We start from the raw sequence: 23,657 nt of genomic DNA, 5'->3' as shown, positions 1-23,657 counted from the left end.
AAACCAGCCCATTCCAAACAGGGAGAGACCCCTGTGCTGGTGATGCACAGCCAGAAGGATGTGACCCAGGAGCCCAAAGCCCAGTTCCAAAAGTGCCTTGCTCTGAGCAGCCTCTGGTGTGCACCAGGGACAAGTGCCCTGTGCCACTGTGGCACACGATCCAAAACACATCTCCTCCTCCTCCTCCTTCCGTGTCAAACCCCAAGTGCAATGTTAAGTGATGCTCGGTGCTGCTTGGAGGCAAACAAACAAAGGGATCATCGGGGTCTTCAAGGGAACAATCCGAAGCACATGAAAATTAAGCTTCATTTCCTCTGCTGAAACCCTCGCCAGGGTCTGAGCAGCTGCCCTGTGTGTACCTCAGCACAGCCCCAGCAAGGCACCGGCACAATAAGCTGGTTCTTTCCTCTGAACCCCCTCATTCAGAGCCCAGGAAGGGTTCCCAGCTCCCAAGTCAGGGAGCACACTTCCAACAGCAGCCCCGTGCTGTGCGGAGCCAGGCCTGGCACTGGGCACCAGGGGCTGCTGGCAGGACTGGTGCTGGAGCCGGAGCCAAGGGGAAGGCCTGGAGCTGTGCGGCTGCCAGGCACTGCCAGGCACTGAGTAACGGCTGAGGAGCTGCTGCTCCTTGGGGCTGCTACTGCCACTGGTTGGGGTGCTCTGACCACACAGCTCCAAGGCCAGCTCAGGAGGGGACTGGGAGAGCTGAGAGCTGGAGGGGCACTGGGAAGCACCCACTGTGTGCTGTTTATCCGTGCAGGAATGAGCTCTTGCAAAGCTTAAACTGATGTGTGTGTATATAAAAAGCTAAGAGGCCCTTTCTCAAAGAGCAAATCCTAAATGTCTAAGAGACAGGAGTCATTTTCAGGCATAAATACATGAAAACCCCACAGATGGGGAGTATTCCAAAGCTCCTTACTCACTTCCCAGCTCTATAGTCACTCAAAGGAAATCTCATTTCCCAGCTTAATTATATGACTGGAGCTGACACTCGTGCAGAGTGCAAGGGATACAGAACATGGGATTGAGCAGAGCTCAGTGGGGAGGGCCAGAGACAAGAGACCTCAGTCCCTCTGGTTTTGTCTCTGCCCCCCGCCTGCCCCACTGGTGCACAGGAACACACAGAGCAGGCAAGAGAGGTGAACCACCATACCTCACGTGAAGCATCATACCGTCAGCTAGGCCAAAGAGTGGCCCCTGCACACACCTGCATCCTTAGGGGAGATGAGGAGGGACCTGGCCCTTCTGGAGGGGTTCCTGCCATGTGTTTTCCTCCCGTCCCAGTGCCTCCAGTGACTGCCCCTGAAAGCACTGGGCAAAGCACCTCGTGCTCCGGTTTCAGGAAACTCGGAGCTTCCCCACAAACTGCAAGGGTGGAGGAAGGAAATCCCCACAAGGGAAAGCACAGGGAATTTCAGGAGTCCATTGTAGTTCCAGGTGTTCTCCTGCAAACCCTGCTCCCTATTTCCATGCTCCTGAGCTGTCTCTGTGCACGTCAGGCAAGAGCCTGGTGAGCAGCAGAGCAAGTCTGACCCAAAGCAAAGGGGCAGCTGGGGAGCTAAAGGAGCAGAAGTGAAACTCCAGGAGGCAAAAGGGCACGAGCAGGTACCACGGATGTCAGGGCACCCCCCACTGCATCCCATGGGAAGTCACGGGGAGCAGGAATGCCATTTCAGGCCCAAACACCCCAAACACCTCCCACAACCCAGGCTGCCCCTTCTGCACTAAGCACCAACCCTTTTCTGCCTCCCAGCACATGCAGTTTGAGAGCCTTTCCTGCTCTCAAACACACAGGCTTCTCCCGAAGCTCCCCCAGCACCACCAGAAACACAACCGTACATCCCTGACTTGCCCCAGGACACCGGATTTGATGCCCTGGGAGCCACCAGGGCTGGAAGATCATGGCACGGGTGAGAGGCTCCTGAAGGAGGCAGGGCAGAATGAACATCCATATCGACATCCTGTTTATGAGCCGAGCGTGGCGAATATCCCTGCAGACTTCCTCGAATCCATGGTGCCCTGCCAAGGGCAGGGAAATGAACTGCCACGTGCCTGGGGGGGCGCAGGAGCCATGCTCGGGACTACAGGAAAAGGGGAATAAAGGGAGAAGCAGAGCCTGGTTCCATGGGAAGGACCCACAGGACAGTGCAGTCTCCTTTCCCTTCTGTGCAGTGAACACCAGGAAAACCTATGGGCCTAACACCTAGGACTTCATGCCACACATTTGCTCGGATCCAATTATAACTGTAATTGAACTCCAATTAAGCTTTCCTGCATGGATGATCATTCATTCCATACAGAAACCACCTTTTCCATTTCAGTTGTTTCTGTAGCAGCTCCACTTGAAGCCAGAGGAAGCCCCACTTCTTTGGGAACAGAGCACGTGAGCAGCTTCATCAGTAATCCCTGCACAAGTGGAACTGGGCCAGGAAGCGTTGCCATAAGTCAGCAATTGATCTCCTCAGTGTAACAAGAGCCAACAGATGGCACCGGCACATTGACTGCACTGAAAGAAACCAACGTGTTGATTTAGGAGAAACACTTCCTACAATTGTTCCGAGGTGTCCTCCCGTTCCCCATCCCTCCTGGAACACCCTCATGGAGCACACACTGCATGTGCTCTGCTGCGGAGGAACGTGGCCATGACACTGGGCTCCTCTCATATGCCATGGCTGGCTCTGGGGCAGGTCTTCGGGCTACTGAAGGAGTAAGCCTGGAGAAGGCCAGTCTAAAGGCATGGACAGGGCCTGGATTCCTCCCCCAGCACAGCCCAGCTGCCCTCTCCTTCCTGTCCACTCCACTCCAGCCTTGCTGGGATGCCAACAGGAGCTGTCAGAGGCCTGACAGCAAAGAGCTCCTCTTTCCAGCCGCTCCTGCCTGCCAGGGACACTTGGGAAGCTCCAAACACGACCCCTCTGGATTAAGCAGCTGCTGGAGGGGTAAAAGTCACTCCCATAAGCAGATACTGATGCTGCACAGGACCTTTGGTGCCAGAGAGCGGAGTCAAGACAGAGGCAGTGGGAGCCAAAGGAAAGGTGCAGCAATGCCTCCTGCAGTGGCACCTCCTGCCCCACTGCACGCCCCAGTGTCCTCACACACCACAGCAGCTCAGTGCGTAGCTGTCACTTGTCAGCAGCATCACCTTCCTGCAGGGATGGTCGGTTCTTCAGGCTGGCTGTCACAAGCCTGCCTGGCTGCTGAGGGGCACTGAAAGCCAGCACTCTGCATGCAAACAGGCACTGCTACAGGTTTTACCTATAGGAAAACACTCGACAGCAGAGATGGGCTCTGCCATCCTTACCCAGCCTGACAATGACCTGTTACCAGACCAGAGAGACCTCTCTCAACAAGCTCCTGGGCAAAGGCATCTCCCTCTTGGAATTAACCCCCCAGCAGACCCCCCCAGTTCAGGGATGCAGCAGATAGAGCCAGCCCATTCCACAGCCAAACTGGGGGCTCTGGAGGTGCACAAACAAATACTGGCAGCAGCTGAAAGCAGGAAACCAAGGACCAAGATGCACCCAGCAAAGTGTGTTTGCTCAGGAAGGAAGCTCTCACCGTGTCCACATCCCTCTTCACAATCAATGCAGTGACTTGTGCCTTGCACAAGGTGAAGAAAACCCCAATGGCGTTTTGGGAAAAGTCAATACAGGCAAACCCTTGGGGCTGGTGCAGTGTTAATGCCCTGCTTGTGAGCGCTGTGCTCCGCTGTGACCCCTCCCTGATCCCAGGGGATGGGGCTGGATTTCAGTGCCAGAAGCACAGACCCCACATTGACGCCTGCAGCTCTGCTAAACCCAGTGGGGACGATCTCATCATTCCAGGGCATGTATGGGGATGGAGCCGAGGGCAGAGCACAGGAGTGGGGCACAGTCACACAAGTCCCACCTCTTTTGAACCCCTCTAGCTTGACCCATGCTGTGTTTACACTGCAACCGACCTCTCCACCCTTTCACTTCGAACCCTGTTACACGAGGAGGAAACCCTCCAGCTCCACAGCCTCTGCAGATGCTGGTGCCAGTGATTTGTTTCTTTAGTTCACAAGCCTTGTAAAATCACTGTAATGCTGAACAGATGCAAGTGTGAGAACTCCACGGGGGTCAGAGCCATGCATTAGAGGTGGTATGGAGCATTATTCCTTTACCTTGTCAAGGAGAAAGGTAAACTATACCCACAAATGCCAGCTCCCCATGATGGGCCATGCTACTACACCAAAACATGTCTACGAGTCCATCTGCAGACAGCAGGCAAGGAAAGCTGCCTGCTGGCTGCTGTGATTTCATTGAACTCCTTGAGAACACCTAAGAACCAGTGTTAAGCATCAGCTGAAGCCTAAGGGGTAGAAGCTCAAGCAACAGGCAGGTAAAGGTAAAGGCTCCTGTCTCAAGAATGCTGGACCCTCCAGCCCAGCTCCTTGGTTTAAGACTCACTTCCACCTCCTGCCTTTGATCTAACAAGAGATCTCCACGAGCAGCACATGCTGTGACCCATGCACAGACCTCCCACTGCAAATCAGGCCACTCTGTGGTCAAATCTCAGCCGAGATGCAGCTGTCAGACCCAGCACACAGATGCTGAATGCAGCCTTTGCTTGCAGCAGCAGCAATCACAGGGGCTCTGGTGAAGCAATGCAAGTGCTGTGTGGCTTTGCTGGAGTGAAAGGAGTGAGAGCAGGGCAGTGAGCATGGCTGTGCTTCAGCCCTGCACTGTGCTGACCACACTGCAGCACTACCTGCACGGCTCCTGTGCAAACCAAACATCAGCTTGGCACTTACCAGACAAAGACTGCACTTGCTCATTAAAACCGGTTTCTGAATGAGCTCAGTTAAACCAGCACAGGGCCTTGTGCAGGAGCATTTACATGGATGTAAAGCAGTTCACACATCAAACGGGCTGTGAAGCACCAGATCCTGGTCACGTAAGCCTGGCTATGGGGTGTAAGCCACAGCCTGCACCCTGCACACAAGTGAAGCCAGGAGGGGAATCAGAGCCTGGGAGGACACTTGCTCACCTTGGTTCCTTTCAGCACAGGTTGCCCTGCATCTGAGGGCACCTCCAAACTGGCTCCTAAATCACTCTCCTCCCATGAAGTCATTCAGCAGCTGAACTCCTGCCCAAAAGTAACAAGGTTGGGCCATGCCTGTGCAATGCAGCACCAACCTCCTTTAAATGAAGGGCAATGGAGGAAAGGCCTGGGAAAACGTGGTGAAAACACAGGAGGTTCCTGCCTTTATCTGCCCCCTTTCCCATCAGGTAAAGCAGTGCACATCGCTCTGCACTGCATGTAGGAGGGGAAGCACAAAGCAGCTCGTGTGCGCTCAGCTCTGCACCTCAGCAGTGATGGGAAGAGCCAAGCATCCAAGGGGGATGGAGCAGGAACCTGCAGGAGCCTGGGCTGCCAGGACACACAGCAGCAAGAAGGGGAGGGAAAGCTGCCGATGAGCACCGCAACCATCTCTCAACAAGCCAGAGCAGCAGCTAGCTCTTAATGACAAGAGCAACACACACAGAGTAAGGGTGGCTCTGGTGCACACAGCACAAGAAATCCCACTGCTGTAAGCTGCCAACAGGAAAACTAACTGGCAATGGATCAGGATGTGCAGCAGTCACAGGGAGCCTTTGCAGTGGCTTCCAACTGATTTGCTGAGGCTCCTCAAGGGTTAAAGCAGAGCACTTGTGGAAGATATCAGGCACTGATGTCTTGGCTTCCCTTCTGCACACAGCAAGAGCCTCCAGAGGAATCTGTCATCCCATCTAACAATCCCTTTCACTCACCCTGCGCCAGAGCAGCGGTGGCTCCGTGTGACACAGAATCCTGCCCACATTCCAGGGAGGAGGTTGTGCAGCACACACAGCGCTCCTCATGTGCACTGACATTAACTGCAGTTGTGCTCTGAAGGGTAACAGCTCCTGGTTAAAGAAGGCTGTAGGAACATTCACTATCACATTGGGATTGCAAGAGTATCACAGTCTAATGGCTAGGATGCAACTCCATATTCCACCAAGTCCATCTGGGAATACCTGTAAGGGTTAGGTCTGCTCAATCTGCTTGGATATTCAATATAAACCACAGCAATAGGCAGCACTACAGCACACACCTGCAGAAGAGGGAGCTTTGCTGTAATATTGGACAACTCCATGACTGCCAAACCCCAAACTCTTGGGGTATCCCAGGAATCACAGGCACTTCTCAAAGGGTCTGCAGGCAGCCCAGCTCCCACAGCCCCGGTGAGAACACCAAACACCCTACACCAAGGAACCAGCACCAAGGAACTGCCAGCTTCACCACCAGTGACAGCATCACCTTTACTGCTGAGGCTCTTCCCAGGTGCTAACTGCAGCAGCACTACAGGCTCTGGAGCAGGAAGGATACAGCAGGATGCCGGATCTGGATGATGCACTCAGATCTTTAGAGGCTGGTTTCCAGCAGAGGTTTTGCCTCACGATCAGATGGCAGTTTCTATGGGAACAAACAAGCAGCAGCCCCGTCACCAGATGCCTCACACAGGCCCTGCCTTGGAGAGGCACACGCAGGGTCCTGGCCAGGCTGCTCCATGCTGGGAATGCCGAGGGCAGCGCACGTCTGTGGGCTGCTGCGTACCCACTGCTCAGCAGGACTCGGCTGGCCACAGCACCAGTGCATGCTCAGCTGCATGGAGATGCTCTGGATGAGGCTGTCAGCTCTGAGGCACAATTACAACTGATACACCCAAAGTATTGCAGTACGAAGTCCATGTAGTGGTTTTGCTCCAAAGAGCCCAGTGTCTGTGTGCACATGAGGCACCAATACATGTGCCATCACATAATAAACTCTGGTTTCACATCTATAGGCCAAACAATCACAGTTTCCATCAGGCACAAGAGCACACAGCAGAAAGCCATTCTCTTCCCAAAGCCATCACCTCCGGTCACCACCTCCACCCCCAAGTTAATGAAAGCTCCCCCAGGAGGGTTAATGTCACTGTCAGCAAGTAGGTACCACTCTCCCCTGGGCCTCAGAAGGGCCGTGGCTGCCTGAGCCCCCCACTGCAAGCAAGAACATTCAGACTCGGAGGTGCTGGCATCACCACCCCTCACTTCAGAATGGTTATGAAATGAAGTGGAAATGTTGGGGAAGAGAAGCCAAAAGTGAAGCTGAGGAATGCAGCCTGCCCCACATTAACCCTCAGTGAGCAGGATAAACATCCCAGCCATGGACAGCCCTTTCCTCACCCCATCCTGTGCCTGCTTTGCAGTAGAAGCAAAGCAGATGGTGCCGGTGTGAGCAGCACTGACTGGGGAACGTTCCTCGTGCCCCTGCACCTTCATGTCTCATGATTTGCACTGACTCATAGATATGCACTAGAGAGATTCAAACCTCAACCTGGTCCCAGCAGCACCTCTGCAGGGAGGTGGCACTGCCCAGGAAGCAGCACATCCATGGAATGCCTGGCCAGGATGTCCCCTCACCACCACTCATCCTGCCCTGCAAGGGATGCTGCTCAGGACAGAGCCTCTATGGGCACTGAAGGAACAGCAGTGTTTAAGCTCCATGTGGTTGATGTACCACCCTCTTGGAGATTTAGGAAGGCTGCATCTTCCTCCAGAAATACAAGGATTAGCCTAAAATCGAAGCCTGTTTCCTAACACAGCAGCTTGTCAGGAATTCACAGCAGTAACTGCACAGAGCACTGTTCTAAGCATCCCCTCTCACTTCGGTGTAGCCCTGAACTCCAACACTCCAGCAGCCTACAAGCCACTTCCAACAACAGTATCTGATTTCCCTTATCAGTAGGGATGGCTTAAACCCACAGATAACCTCTCAGGAGCTGAAAACCCACTTCAAAGCCAAACCATGACAGAGCACCAGCACTCTCACAGCAACTGGGAAGGCAGATGCAAGGTGTCCAAGGGGTTTGCCTGCCCTCAGCATCAACGTGTGCCAAGTAACCATCACCGCACCCCGGCTCTGAGTTACAGCAAGGGACAAGAGGCATTTCTGGAGCACAGACAGGGCTAGGTTGAAGGCAGCCGTAGTGTTGTAGTACCCAAAGTCTAATTGTGGCTGCTGCTTTGCTTTGCCACCGTAAATCCTGTTCTGAGGGAGTAAGACAGCAGCCAATACACGAGCGTAGGCACTGCACAACTGGGCTTCTGCAGGCACTTGGTGTGAAGCAGAATGTGCTTGGAAGATTGAATTTCTAGGGAATGTTTAAACACTGAAGAGTAAACACTGAGTCAGAGGCGAGCGCTGCATCCAGGTGAAGGCAGCAGGGGCACATGGAAGCAAAGCCACAGCCTGGAGTTCACTCAATGCCTCCCCTTGTACATGGGAATTCAGGGCCCGACGCAGGACAAAGCCTCTTTTATACATGTGGAGGCTGCAAGGAAACAAACCCCAAACAAGTAAAGCCCATCTACGGGGGCTTACAACAGGTCTGCAGCACAGCTCCGCGCTCCGGTAGTGAGAAACACAAGCAGGAGTAAATTGCTCCAAGATGCACATGTGCAGCTCCCAAGGAGCAGACTGAGAGGCTGCCAAGTCGGGATGGGAGCTGCCTTGCAAGGCTTCCATAAGGAACTCTCACAGCAGTACAGGAAGGTACCTGTGGAGCTGCACAGAGGGTCTGTAACCCCAAACCCTTGCACAGGGCTGTATGTGAGCGCTACACAGCTGAGCACATACTGAACCCGTTCCACAGCTCCCCGTGCCACTGGAGAGCCTTACGCAAGGCCCAGTGACAAATGCCACCTCCCTTGACACGGAGGAGCAGGAGGAGCCTGCAGGGGTTGCAGATCACATTTCCCATCTCCCTGCTCATTCACTGCCATCACTTGTGATGCCCTTGCTCTCCAGGGACAGATTACCAGGAAGTAGGGGAGATTTCTATGAACTTGAAGCATACCAGCAAGAAAACAGACGCTCCCTCTCACAAGGTGATCACTGTTCCTCCCTCTCTTTAAATGCAGGTGTAAAAGCAGCTTGTTTACCAGCTGCAGGTCTGGCAGCACTAAATCCTCACTGCTCTCAGTGCTAGAATCCAGATAACCCAGGGAGTTTGCAATTTGCTTCCCAAGAGCTACTGCAGCTGAGAGCACATCTTCGAGCACATCCAGGCCAGTGAATAAGCTTCCAAGGCAAGAAGGTTGGAAATGTCACTTTGAAAGGTTACTTTCACTTTAGAGAGTGGAAGCTGTGCAAGGGACATCTACTTTCCCTACCAGAGATCATTCCATCCCCATCAAAGCCAATGGGATGCAGAAGCAGCCTGAGCAACTCAAGAAAGCTATTCCCAAGCAGAGTCACCCAATACTGCTGTTATCCATCCACTTTGGCAGCTCCTCCTTTGGAGCATGTGAACCACAGCCAACCGCTTCCAGCTCCACCAGCAAACACACTGCTGCTGCTGTGCTGTGTGGAAAGCACCTTACTGCGATCCCTGTGACAGGCAGAGCCTCAGCCCTCCCCATTGCAACCAGAGAGGAGAAAGCCAAGCCTCACTTTGTGCCTTCAAAGGGGCTTTCCCTGTTTGCAGCTCGATTTGGGGCAGTGAGGAGAGGAATGAGCTGAGCAGAGCTGGCACAGGTCTGTGTGGTGCAGACCATGGTCCATCTCTCCAGGATGGAGCTTCAATGTTATTAGCTTGACTTTCCATCATTCAGGTACAAAATGAGTTTCTACTCCAGCACATACCAGAAATTCCATAAATGCACCAGCTGCCTCAGGGAAAACAAGAACTTTTCCCTGCTTATGGAATGTGGTGGAGTCTTAGAGAATAGCTAACAGTGACATCTGAGATGCTGCAGTGAGCTAGGGCCAGGATGTGCACCTCCTAAAGACACCACAAGCCTGGTTGGGAGCAAGTCCCTCCTGTCAGCAAGGCTCTGCAGAACCATACTCCCCATGGGCTACACCTTCCACTCCTTACATTCCCCTTCCCATCCCCACACACAGCCCTCAGGCTCAGAGGTCAGGCTCTAACACCTGCAAGCAGCCTGCGCATCCCAGGACCTGTCATTCCAGCAGGATTACAACTTGGAAGCACTCAGAACTGCAGAAGCTCCCATTAAGAGGAGTCACAGTTTAAATGCTGCAGCTTCACACCCAAACATGGGGGATCCAGGCTCAGGGCAGGTACTGGATGCCATCGGAGGCGCAGGACACAGTGCTGTGTGTCACTGCCTGGAATAACCTTCCCGGACACAGTCACAGCACTGGAGCTGTGCCTCACACCCGGGTCATGCTCTCCCCTCCTTCCTCCTCACGTCCATTGCTGTGCTCCAGGAGCCTCTGGCCTCTCTGTGCAGGGGAAACAGCTCTGCCCAGGCCCTCTGGGGAAAGAGCAAGGAAAAGCTGTCACACGTCACTGACATGGAATGTGAGGGAACCAAGCACGCTCAAGGACAGCCTCACACTGCAACCTGTTTGTGCACAGCATCGGCTGCGGAAAGCACAGACACAGCCTTCAACACGGCACCTGTGCTGGTGCTCGAGAGCCTTTTTGTTCCCAGGGTCTGAAGAGGGATTCTGGTTTGTAGGGAAGGTCTGTGAGTCAAATGCATTGCTTGATAGGAATGTACAGTCATCCTGCAATGGAAAATGCAGAGATTCAATGCTCCATCTCGCATCCAGCATCAAAGGTTCAGGAGCACTCCTTTAAGAAGCATTACTCATCCCTGAGCTGCACAGCACTGCAGAGGTGTGGGGAAAGGAGCATCAGCATCAATGACTTCCCAGCAAAACAAGCAGGTAGGAGTCAAAAAGCATAAAGCAAGACCTCAAGCACTGAAGTGTCAGAAGCCTTTGTGCAGCAGGGCTACCTCCTGGGCACCGGATGGTACCTGCGCCTGGTTTTCAGCTCTGCCCCACTCTGACTGTACCCAGAGACATGCACTCGACGGGAGCACTCACATCTGCAAGCAGGACAAGAAACCCCATGTCCAGGAGCTGGCAGAGGCTTGGTGAAGCGCTGAGCTGCTCACCTAAGGAGAAAAGAGGAACCCATGCATGTCCTGGCTGACAGCAGCATGGATGCAGCGTTACACACGTGTGTATCTGCAGATCCACAGCTACAGAGCAGTGATTTTGCAGTGGCTGTGTAAGGGAATTCATCACAGAGGTTCAGCACCACAGCAGTCCTACACGTGGGCCTGCTCTTTATGCGAGGGTCACAGAACGAGTTGCAATACCCATTCGACCTTGATTTTACAACACTTACACCAAAGGTAAGCGCACACAAGCAGATCACTTCCTCACCCACGGCAGGCTCCCTGCATCACCATCCCATGCCACACACCCTCCTAAACCCCCTCCTCACTGCACTGAGGTCTGCTGAGAAGAACCGCAATGAACAGCGCACAGCCAGACCCAAGGATGCTCTGGTCCATCAGTGCCTGCCAGCAGCCTCATCGCCTCCGGCAGCCTCTTGCTTGTGCAATTTGGTTCTGCAGACTCTTTGTGCCAACAGACGTGGTTACGTGGAGCTGAGGCCCTCCCTGTGCACACGAGCTGTCTTCTGTCCCCAGTGCTCCACCATTAACTCCTCACTGGTGCCACCAGGGCCAGGCGCACCCCAGCAGGCAGCAGGGGCTCCTGCAGCTCCCCGAACAGCCGCAGTTACTGCTCCCTGCTCTTTCTATCTTTTATCTAAACAAAATCTTGCAGGACCAGGCTTGTTCCAGGCAACAACGCCCTCGTAGCTTCTCCTGATAGCAGCAAGCAGTTAGCTCTGTGCCCGCAGTGAGCAGCTGGCTCACCTTCCCACCTTCCACAAGCCAATGCCCCAGAACACAAAAAGATCTGTCTGCTGAGCTCTGCCTCCCCTGTGGGCTCCTTTACTGACAAATACATGGCAGGATTCCCCCCCGGTTCTGATAAAGCCATGGGTTCAGCTTTACTGGCAGCCACGTTTCCCACCTTGCCAGCCTTTGGTACTCCTCTGTCTCATTAAGCAACTGAGATAGCCAGGGAGTGAATTAGAAGGGAAAGGAAGGTTCTTAATCACAAGATCTAAAGAGAACTGGTCCTTTGTCAGCTCATCTTCGGGGGAAAGCTGTCTAACACTGCACTATCTCTACACACACGCTTTCCTCGCAAGGACTGTGGCTGGTTAATACTTGTGGTGGTGAATTACTAAGTGCTTAGTGACTTAGTAAGTGCTTAGTAACTCAGCACCTTGCAGTCAGCTGTGAATAAGCAAGGTCCCTGTCCTGAACAGCACAGCCTGGGGAGGCCAGGCAAGTGCAGTGAGCCACAATAGCAGTGCAAGGCACTGAGCCATCCCAGCACACCCTCCCGTTAGTGCTCGAACCCCCTGGCTCCTATGAGCCAGCAGCTCTACATGTGCCTCATCCAGCAGCTCTCAACACCAAATACATAAACAGTCCCTGGAGCACAGATGAGAGCTGATTCCTACCCCCTCCCAGGGGAGTTCCCTCATCACCAGGCTACAAAATCATGTTCCCTCTTGCTTCCAGCCTTTGATGATACAAATCTTACGTTCCTTCCTACACAGCACCCCAGTTCCAACATGAGCAGCACCATCCCCTCCCCGAGCAGAGCACTCGGAGCTGCACTACGGCTGCCCCGAGGCCCCAGGAGGTGGCTCGGCTTTGGGATCATAGGGAACGTGATTCCCATCTCCCTTTCACTCCCCTGCGGTACTGGAGCTCACCCGGGTGCAGGCGTGAGCACCTCGATGCTCCAGGAGCCTGTCCTGCCTGGAAACACGCTCTTCCCATGGGAGCAGGGTGCTGGGGAAAGCTCCTGAAGAGCAGAAACCATCCAGTGCTTCTCCTTGCAGCAAAGCACATCCTGAGCTCAAGCCTGTGCCCAAAGTCACCTGCTGCTCCCTTCTGAAGGCAAGGTTCTAAGCTGCAGTGTTTCACTGACTGCGCTTCCTAGAGACCTACATCAGGGAACCCAAAGAGCCTCACTGGAAAGCATAACCCTCATCAGTCGAGTCCTCAGCAACAGAAGCAAGTTTGACACCACACAAGGGATCTCGTCTTCCAATGGAGGACGAAGGGAAGCAGTGCTCTCAGGGAGCATCAGCTTTCAGCCCCAAAATGCAGAAGTTTTGGAGGTTTGGAATTGTTGTGGTTTAACCCCAACTAGCAACCAAGTACCAGGTTTTAGCTCACTACCAAAGGCAGGGGAAGAGAGGAAGGGTGAAGGAGGAAGTCGGTGTTCTCTGAATGAAGCTCACCTTAGAGCAGTGCTACAGACAGGGCTGTGCAGCCACCGGGCCTCACTGCCTGGTAATGTGAGCAGATACAGACAACCCAGCCCCACCGAGGAGCTCTGCAGTGCCCCAGAGCATCAACCTCCCACAGCCCCTGCCACAGCCAAGCACAGCTTGTAGCTGCCAGCCTGAGCCTCCCAGCATGTCCTGTGGTCACAGACAGCCCCGGACAGCCCGAAACCACCCGAGGCTGAGAGGAAGGCAGCCACAGGCCCTGGAAAGCAGCAGCACGGCGTCAGGCGGAGGCTGACGTGTGTGCATGCCAGCCACAGGTTCACTCTTACATCAGGAGTTACTCAAAAGCTGGCACCGAACCACTCCTAGAAAACCAAGTGCTGATGCCTGAAGTTGCCTCCTTGGTCCTCCACGTTCACACTCACCCCATGAGAGCCTAGAGCACAGCTTGCCCTTCTGGCTCTCACAGCTTCCTGGAGTCCTTGGGCCATGGGCTCTCTCCAGGGAAGGCAGCTCAGTGCCAGCCTGGGGCTGCACCGTGGGATTAGCCAATGTTTATGAAGTGCTTTAAAGATTACAAGTGTCACCTACGTGCTAAATATTTCCCTGGCACTATCAGCCTGAACAGCAGCCGAGTAGTTTGTATCTGCTCCTGCTCATCTCGACCTGGTTGCCGAGGGCATCAGTCAAGCTGCCTTCCAACCACTGTATCTGGCACTGATCCCAGGGGCATCTTCAGGCACATCACAGGAGAGGACAGAATGAGGGAACCCCCAGGAGCCTGACTTGTAAAACTACTGCAGCACCATCACCAGGAGATGCTGAGGGCTTCCTTTGCTTTTAAAACATTCTCCTGTGTGTGCATGAGCCGGGAATACTCTGGAATGATGCCCAAGCGTGCAAAGAGGCCCTCGCCGTCATTCCCCTGGACAGAACTGGCTTGGCAGTGCTATGAAAAGGTACTTTGTGCACAGCAGCTCAACAGGAGCTAAATGGATCCCAGAGTCCTTCATTCCCCAAGAAGCTCTTTGCAACACTCACAGCATCTGAAATCAGAGACTGAGCACACAGGGCTACATTACACACAGCAAGGATGCACTGATTCTGGTTCCTTTCTTCCCCTTGTTCCTGCAGCATCTCAATGGCTCTTCCTTTGGGTAGGAGCAAGGCTGAATTCTGCTCCCATCAGCCACGCGCCACCGAGCCCAGGGACCCCTTGGCAGTACCAGCACCCCCATGTCCCAGTGTGTGACCAGCCCCAGGGCTGCAGCCCACTTGACCTGAGTTAGAGCAGCTCGGTGCAGACCCAGCCCAGCAGCCCCATGCCCAGGCTGCACTTGGCATCTGCTGTGTCTGCCCTCCAACAGCCAGGGACAAACACATGAAGCCCAAGGACAGAGGAGCCCATTGCAAAGGAAAACATCACCCAAAGCCAAAACAGTGGCACTGCAGTGGTGGCTCCTGCTCAGCAGAGGACTGGGGGCTGGTGAATGCCTGCTCAACACGAACAGCAGCATGAGAACCAAAGGCAGGGTGCTCTGGCAGCAGCTCTGCAGCACAGGAGGCTGTTCTGGGGAGGGATCCCTGGAAAGACAGTAGGGCAGGAGGCAGAGATGGCAGCGCAGGGCTCTGAGGGATTCCTGTGGGCAGGAGGAGTGCTCAGGCTGAGGGAGCTGCACTCGTGGGGACCTGCTCTGTGCGGGTCCATGGGGCTGACAGTGCAGTCACATCAAACATCCCTTACACCAGGAGCTGGTACAGGCCACGAACTCCACACTGAACACACAGCTCAGTACAAAGCAACCTCCTGACCACACATCATTCGTGCTGAGCCACCTGCACTCTCTTCTGCACAATGAGAACTGGCCCCAGAGCATCACACCCTACAGAAGGGAACTGCTGTGTGAGATCACGGAACACATTCAACAGAAGAAAAAGCAAAAGATACAAAGCAATCTTATTCCTCACTTTAACTGGGAGCTGATATTCCTGTTCTAATCAACTGGAGCATCCCGGCCCTGAACTTCACCCCTGAACTCAGAGGTAGAGCTGAGAGAGGAGACTCTGCAGAGCAGCCTTTGTTCTGGGTCCCAGTGAGGAAAACACAATCCCTTTTCCCTCCCATCCAGCAGGACCTGAGCTCAGAGCACAGGAAGGAAGCTCTGTCCACACAGAGCATGCAGGAGGCTTTCGGAGACCTCCACACAGCGAAGCGAGAGGTGCTTTGCTGTTTCCCTCAGCCACGTAACCGGCTCTGCAATCGCCTGCTGGGTGCTGTGCTCAGCTCCTGGTTGGACAAGCACGTTTGCTGGGTGACTATTTGAATGATGACTCACCCGAACAAGCCAGGGCACCCTACCACAGCAAGCCCAAACTGCTGACTACGGGCTCGGGATGCAAATCCACCAGGAAGCCGCCTTTCCCTATGGAGGGAGGGCTGGGATGGCCAGGCCTGGTCACCGCTGCGTGTTGGTTGTGCCATCACAGACAGGCTGCTCCTTACCACAGCTGGAAGAGATGTGTACCTGTTAACTGCAACTCCAAGCCATGTCTGGGGGAAGCCTGGTACCTACAGTGACACGGCCAAGCCAACTCTAACACCAGACTAGGAGCACAGAGTGAAGCAGAGGGGTAAAACACACCATTATACAGAGACAAACCCCACCTCAGCTGCCAGCTCAAGGCCAGATTCAAAGAGGAGATGAGAGGAATAAGCAAGTTTTGGAGCACATCCTTGCTCTCAGCGCAGTTGTGAAGGGCCTGGCTGCAAGCCCGTGGCCGCCTCGCTGGTGGCACTGCTCCAGCCACTGCCACTTGTGCCTCCTGAAGCATGCGAGAGCCACAACCCGTGACGAGCCCAGCAGTAATTGCTGTATCAATTTCGATGCTCCTCCGGCCAGAGCAAGGTCTGTAACTGTAAACCAGAAACCTTTTAATATCCCTCTCAACGAGGGGAGAACAACTCCAGAGCAGCAGCATGGGCTGAAAGCTGCTGGGGCCTGGCTGAACCAGCCACCCAGGCACGAGCGGTGTTGAGACACTGGCAGGGACACAGAAGCAGCTCTTCCATGTGTCATTGCTGCTGCTGTGCTACTCAGCCCTTCTCTTGCTGACCTCACTGAAGAGCTTGATGCGCTGGAACACAGAACGAGAAGGCAGAAGAACAAATGATGATGTGCCATCAGAGCAGGATGTGGTGCTAGTGCAGCCTGAGGATGTGTACAAATGCAAGCCCAAGACTTAAGCAAGTGAACGGGGCTCTGTGGAACAGAGCAGGGTTACAGCTGCTCTCTGCTGTGTCCAGGCAGTGCTCAGGGCAAGGTAAACAATCTGAATGGCTGGCTGGAGTTGAGAAAACATTCCCATCACTGCAGCCTTTGAACAGCAAGGCAGACTCTGCTGCAGCAGCCCTGACAGCAGCAGAACCCATGTCCAGTCCCCGCTGCCAAACCCCAAAGTCCATCCCCACCTTACCAGCTGCTCCTGCCCCACAATGAAGGGGCAGGTTTGGGAGAGCCTGGAGCAGGCCCCACCTCGCTCCATGCAGCCCTGACCTGCTTTTGTCTCCCCGTGCTGCGAGCAGGGCTGGGTTGCCATGGTGAAGGCTCTGACACATTTGGTTTTCCCACTGATTTCCTGCTGCACTACAAACCTCTGCTGCTCTGCTCACGGCTGCGGTGACAGCAGCCACACACGGGTGAAGAACAGTCAGCCAACAGCTGGTCACTGCCAACAGCACCTTCCAAAGCAGCCTTAAACTTCCACCAAACCAAATCCCTCTCCCTCATCTCCAGCAGGATGACTTGGATACTCCATTCCTGTCCTCCCAGGACACGCAAGAGCTTATCTCGCATCCTAACCCCACCAGCCTTTAAACTGAGCCCCAGGCAAGTTCAAGGTATTTGAACACCCTCCAACGATGCCTCTCTAGGAGGCAAACCCGCATGCCTGTCCCCAATAATCCCAGCCTTAGGACAACCTGGGAGCCAAGCCTGGAGTCCTGCTGCCACACGCTCCCATCAGCTTCCAAGGCTGTGAAGCTTGACCTGCAGCACAGAGCAATGCTGCTCACAGCAAGGCACTGACATGCTCAAACCAAGTGTGACCTTCAGGCCGCTGCTGCTTTAGCAGCAGCTTTGCCATGTCTTACTTAGAGGAACTGAACCATCTACTGAGCCTCACGATGAGAGGCTGCAGCCTACCCTTGTCCTGAAAACAGCAGTGCAAGTCTCAAATCCCACACTGCAATTCCTGAACCATCACCATTTCCTCTGGGCTCACACAAAGGAGCAGCCAACTTCACATCCAACTGTTTCAGTGGTGACAGCAACAACCCAGGTTTGTCTGTGGTACCAAGCCAGGACCAACACACACACATACAATGGGAAGTGGAGCTCAAGGCCACGCTGCCCACCAAATGACTCAAATGGCAGAAGTGCCTGAGTGGGAAACCACCCATAGTCAGTCTTTGCTTGTCTTTTTACTGTGTGCTGGGATGAGAAGCTGTTCACATCTTGTTCTGACTAAGCACAGGCTTCCCCACATGAAGCCAGGGCAGCCAGCACCCCACTGCAGCAGCTCCGTGCTTGGGTTCTAACAGAGCTCAGCAGCAGGAAGGAAAAGTCTTTGGGGTTTCCATCGGACACCTCCCAAAGCAGCTCCAGTGAAAAGCCACCTCCACAGAAGCCAGCTCTTCAGAGCCTTGCAGGGAGGGAAGCAGAAGGACTTCTATTGGCTTCCAGTGAGCAGGAGCTTGAAACCCCACAGTTGCTGCCTCGCTGACAACCATCTCACTGTGTCAGATGCTGGAGATGCACGAGCACAGACAGGCTTTGTGCAGCCAGGAACATGCTCCTTAATGGCTACTGGTAACAGCTCGATTTGCTTCATGACAGGTTGAGGTGTGCAAAGGACCAGTTGTGCCAGCTCAGCTGTACAATAACCACAACATGTGCTGTCAGGAGCCCATCATTGGCACTAGCGCTGGCTGATGACCCTGACAGAGCCGCTTGTGAGATTACAGCCAAGGGTTTCCCACCAGCACACCTGGAGAGCAGGAAGAGGGATGCTTTTCTTCTCCAGCTGCTCCTCAGCCACTCATACATGTTCACACCACCACAGGGATCAGCAAAAGAAACCCCAACTCCTTCAGCGCAAGGATAACTGGACAGGTTAGAGATCAGTGCCTCTTTCTGCACGGTACTGCCCCTGGTACAGCCGTACATGGTATGTACAGATCTGTGCACCCCCCTCCTCGCTCACAGGCACACACACTGCCCTCACAGAGCTAACCTGCACACCAGCTCCCGACTTCCGAGGGCACCAGAGCTGAGCAGGCTGCATCCTTCCATCCCAGGGCTGGGAACCAGCTTCCCATGAGGATGAGGGCTGCACTGCAGCCTGTTACCTGGTCAGACTTCACACACAATTACATACAACTTGTCAACTTACTCCTTCCATTAAAAAGCCTCAGATGTTGTGAAACGCTCCAATTAGTTTTTAGGTGAAGCCTCATCAGCTCCATTCAGGTGCTTTCACCCAGCAGCAAGAAGCCTCAGGGCCTGAAAGCCAGGGTGCCCTGAGAGGGGCCAGAAACATGGGGCTGGAACTAACCCATGAGCCCCGTGCAGGCAGAAAACCTCCGACATTCACTTCAGGCTGAATGAGAGCACACCCCTGAGCCTCACAGTGAATCCCATAGCCTTGGCTTTCACAGCCCCATCGCTGCCCACATTACACAGGTATTCCTGCACTCATTCCCTGCAGGGGGAGAGCCTCTCCAGGAAGAGCCAGAGCAGAAAGTCAAAAGAATGAGCAGAGGCTGAGAGAGCCTTGTCTGGGTAAGGAAAACCCTGCCCAAACCCTGCATCCTCCCTTCCTGCTGCACAAATCCACGGGTGCTTTCACAGCCTTGAAGCCCTTCAGCAGTCTCATTCAGACCCCTTCCAACAGGACTCTCCATCCCCGAGCAGAGCAGCCATCCTCTGTGTGACACAGCACCAGCATCTGGGCCATCCCTCCATCCACCCCAAGCAGAGGTTACCTGCAGCAAGGATTGGTGCTGATGGGCTTGCAGCAGGATGGGATCCAGGCTGGAGACAGATGCTGGGGCTGCCCCAGGTCTCTGCCCAGCGCCCCTGGCCCCCCACATGCAGCAGACACTGCGCTATTCTCAGCTCCATTGGCTGTGGGAGCTGGTTTGTGTGGGTTCAGATGATTCGACTACTTTGAAACTTGGCTGAAGCCACATAATTCCCTTTTTATGGAGCCCCTTTGATGGCCATTTAGCAGAGGGCGAGGTTTAGCCTCAACTAGAGACACTCCAGTCAGAGTTACTAGAAAAAGACCCATAATGACCAGTAATGAATCACCCGCCAGCGGTTTCTTCATTTAAGTGTTAATGCAGCACATTAAACCCCTGGACTGGGATCAGCAGAAAGGCCCCATCTGCAATAAACACTGCGATGGCTTAACTAGAGAAGTTCCAAATTGCTCTGCTTAAACGAGCTCCAAAGGGAGACGTTTGAGTCAGTTTAACCCTTCCTTGTGCTCCTTCAGCTGAAGGCAGCATCCTGCTTGTGTCACACAGGCAATGGGACTGACACAACAGCACTCAACACACTTACAAGGGGAAGTGACAACTCCCACAAGGATCCCTTCAGCTGGGGAGCACTTCCACCACAAACTGCACCTCCTGCTCTGCTGGCAACTTCCTCAAGCTTTCCTTTGGTGTTCCACAGTGGTCCTGAGGGAGTGCGAAGGGGCAAGCTGCTGGCAGCACATCGCCATAGCAATGGCACAAGTGATACATGACCCAGCCAGAGGACACGGGGACAAAGGAGTTCAGCTGCTGCTGCTGCTCCCAGAGCCTCCAATACACAAGGAGCCCAGTCTCCCAGCAACATACTGCTATTTCCTGACTGCCTTCTAGGGAGAGCCCTCCTCCAAAGGCAAAGGAGAGCACAGGCTCTGGAAGCCCTCACAGGCCTCCCCAGCACTCCCCAAACCCTTGCACGACACCTTCCAAGAGACATCAGCCGTTTGTAGAGCCAAGGGGAACAGAAGCAGGGCAGGTGAGGCACCAGCACACACTGGAGAAGAACAGGACTGAGACAGGGGCCCTGTGGCCTTCCCATGGCTCCTTAGGAAGCCAGCGCTGACCAAGTCCTCTGGGTGGGAGCTAACCTGTGAGAGCAGCACAGAGCGACCCGGGGTGCTTGCTGTGCTCCCCGTGGGGCTGCCTGGCACAGCACAGCAGCCACCACCATGTGCCAAACTGAGCCCTCCTGGAGCACCAAAGCCTGACTGAGTCTGCCAGGAGGATCTGTACCTGGTTGTAGTGCCACAGAGCCCACCTCCAACCACCCCAGTGCAGATTGTTCTGAGTGACTCCAGCTCAGCCAAAGACAAGCCATAGAACCTAGGCCAGCTCCGTCATGGAAGGGAACAGCCTCACACAGCAAAACCTGTTCTCCAGAAAAGGCTTCAGCTCCTTAAAACCCTAGAAACAACCAGCTTCATCCTCATCTTCCTCTGGTGGACGTGATGGTGCAAGAGGGGCTGTGTGCTGCCAAGGATTACAGCACCACAGGTTTGGGTTCCTACCCTGTAAGACAACTCCAGGTAGCCCCTTACACAGATGCTGTTACGTACAAGCAGTCAAACCTGCTCCTTGCTTTGCCCCTCTCCTCCCTCCTCATCCCCAGCAGTTCCTCGAGTCAGACACATCATCCAAAGAACACAAGGGCCGCAGACAGTCCTCTCCATCAACATCCACTGACCAGCCCTTATGACAAATGTGGCATTAAACCCAGCTCCAGCACCTGAACAGAGCTGGGATTCCAAGAAGCCACTTGGGTGATTTGCAACTGGAATTCATGTGGAAAACAGCCCATTGGGGTCACTCAAGTCTTTCAAAGAGCCACAAGGAAGGGTTTCTTGTGGAAGCTGCAGAGGCAGGGACAGGAGAGCTGCAGGAGACGTCCTGCAGGTGCCCAATCCATTCATCAGCCCCAGTTGGAGAAGCAGCTCCAGCTCCTGCCTTGCACGAGAGCAGCTCTCAGAGCACAAGGCTCCAACTCTGCATTGCCAGGCACTGAATGTAAATTGCTAGCTCGGTTAATACATAAACTGTTGACTGCTCCCTCCCCTGTTCCAGCACAGACAATGATGAATACAGGCCTCCTGCCCTTTAGGATCATTAACATTCCCCTTCCTTAGCATCCCAACACTGCTGACCCACATCCAGCCTGTGAAATGCAGTTGTATGTAAAGTGCAATGTCCCGTGTCAGCACGATGTGCCAGGCACACACAGCACACGCAGTCCTCCTCTATGGCAGGAGGCACAGCCTCTGCTTCAGGACACCTGGAAACCCCAGGCCTTCCATAAGGGAACAGCCACCAAACCAGTCCCTGCTTCCCTTTTCTAAGGCAAAGAGAATACAAACCAGCTTCTCTCTAAGAGCTGTGACCCAGGGTCAGGGCTGTGCAGGGATTTGTGGCTATATCCGAATGCTGCCGAGCAGATCCCGGCAGGAGAGCTCACCTCCTGCAGGGGCTGCCAGCAGGCTCAGCACTGGGCCATGCTCACCTTCAGGGAGCAGAGAACTCTTCCACCTCACTGACCGGGATGTTCTGCTTCCTCCTCAGTCCTTTCCATCAGGTTAAACCCTCGTGGGTACCTCCGTGATGAAAACAAGCTCGTGGCAGCATTACTGGTACTCCTGCTGCCATTCCAAAGAACCTTCACCCTTCCCAATGCATTTGGCACCGATACCCACCTCTAACCTCACCACCAGCAGCGCTAGAGCAAGCAGCACCTCCTCCCTTCCCACTCCTCTCGCAGAGCCCACAGGGACAGCCCCAGCAGCAGCAAAAGCACTTCAAGACCCCCCCGGAGGGCTCCCAGGCAAACCCCATCCCTGTGCTCACGCTCCTCCTCACGGGCTGGGATTGGAGAGGAAACCCAACCTCGGAGCTCCGACCGCTTCCAGGTCAGGTTCCAGCTGCAGCGCAGGCTCCGGGGCCGCTGCTCCAGCACCGGTATTGCCGGGGCCCTCCTCCCGCAGCAGCGCAGGGGACGTGCGCCCCGCCGGCCCCCCCGCTGCAGTAACGCTGCCGCTCCGCCAGGCTCGGGGGCAGCGGCGCTGGAGCTGGAGCCGGAGCCTCCACCGCCCCTCCGGCACGGAGCTGAGCCCCGAGCCCCGCACAGGCGCTCCCCGAGCAAGGCGAGGAGCCTCAGACCGGGATTGCCGGAGCAGGGCTGGGTGCGTGTTGCCACTGACAGAAAACACAACCGTCCCCATGCACAAAGCAGCCCCTGCTCTGGGGCTCTGCAAAGCACCGCTCCGAGGCAACCCTGACTCGGCGAAGGCGGAGGGGAGCAGCATCACAGCCCGGTGATGCCCCCCGGCTCGAGGGGATCGCTCTCCCTGACCCCATCGCCCTCGTCTCCATCAGTCAAGCTCAGCCTTACCATGGGGGAAGCAGTGGCCGCTCGAAGGCACAGAACCAGGGCTCAGGCAGGCAAATACAACGCAACTGTGGCCAGAGCTGCCCGGTGTAACTGACTCCTGAGCAGCCCCTCAAGTCACCGCACCGGTTACCGGGCACAGCCACAGCTCCAGCGTGCCCACGGTGCACGGCCATGGGGCTCCCCGGGTCCTGCCGCTCCCAGCCCCGCTCCCACCTCCCCCGCAGCCGGGGAGGAACCGACCCACGGCGGCCGCAGCCGCTCCGCTCGGCTCCCACCGCCCGTACCGGGCCCCGCCGCAGGCCGCGCTCCCTCCGCAGGCCGCAGCGGGGCCGCTGTCAGCGCAGGCCGCGGCCCGGCGGCCCGGCCCCGAGCGTGGCCGGTGCGGTGCGGGCAGCGCGGCGGGGCCCGGCCCGCAGGCCGCTCACCTTGGCGCGGGTCACCAGGTGCGTGGCCAGCTTCACCACGGCGAAGTTGCCCTTGCCGATGGTCCGTTCCACCTCATAGTAGCCAATGCGGGCGGGCCCGGGGGGCCGCGGGGGCGGCGGGGCCGGGGCCATGCGCGGGGCCGGAGGGGGCCCCCCCGCGCCGCTCGCCGCCGCCGCCGCTGCAGCCGCCGCCGCCATCTTGTCGCGAGGAGCAAACCCCCCCCCCCCCCGCGGGGCTGCGGCACCGCGTGAGCTCATCCGCGGGGGGGGTGTTACCATGGCAACCGCGGGGGGAGGCGGGGTTAATGACGCAGGCGCTGCCGTTCCGGGCTCTGATTGGTGGAGGATGGCAGCGCGTGGCGCCCCCTTGTGGAGCGGGGGATCCGTGCCAAGATTTTGGGGCTAAAACGCCGGGAAAAGGTGAACGGGGAGCGGACACACACCCCCCCCTCCGGTGACGTCACCGCACCGGCGGCAGCTTGACGTCATGTCCCGGGCAATGACGTCATCGCGGAGCCGCCGCATCCCTGGCGCCACCTAAAGGCTACCCCGCAGCGGAGCTCCGGGCGGGACTTCCGG

The 23,657-nt window shown here is 55.5% G+C and overlaps 1 protein-coding gene across 4 annotated transcripts in view; it reads right to left on the bottom strand.

Annotated features, from left to right (window-relative positions):
• SIK3 (SIK family kinase 3) overlaps window positions 1-23,214 on the bottom strand; it is a 54,007-nt gene extending 30,793 nt beyond the window's left edge. For 3 of the 4 annotated variants that reach the window (XM_034069461.1, XM_034069459.1, XM_034069462.1), the window contains exon 1: window positions 23,079-23,191. Coding sequence is in view for 1 of the 4 variants with exons in the window: in XM_034069463.1 (XP_033925354.1) it covers window positions 23,079-23,210 (132 nt within the window). In the remaining 3 variants the exon portion in view is untranslated. Of the gene's footprint in view, window positions 1-23,078 lie in introns of all 4 variants that reach the window. The other variant, XM_034069463.1, reaches the window with a different exon arrangement.
• Between the last annotated feature and the right edge of the window lie 443 nt (window positions 23,215-23,657).

The sequence above is a fragment of the Melopsittacus undulatus genome, chromosome 15 (assembly GCF_012275295.1).
Source record: "Melopsittacus undulatus isolate bMelUnd1 chromosome 15, bMelUnd1.mat.Z, whole genome shotgun sequence".
Classification (NCBI taxonomy): Eukaryota; Metazoa; Chordata; class Aves; order Psittaciformes; family Psittaculidae; genus Melopsittacus; species Melopsittacus undulatus.
The sequence above is the reverse complement of the archived record's forward strand: the minus strand, read 5'-3'. Positions and strand labels throughout refer to the sequence as shown.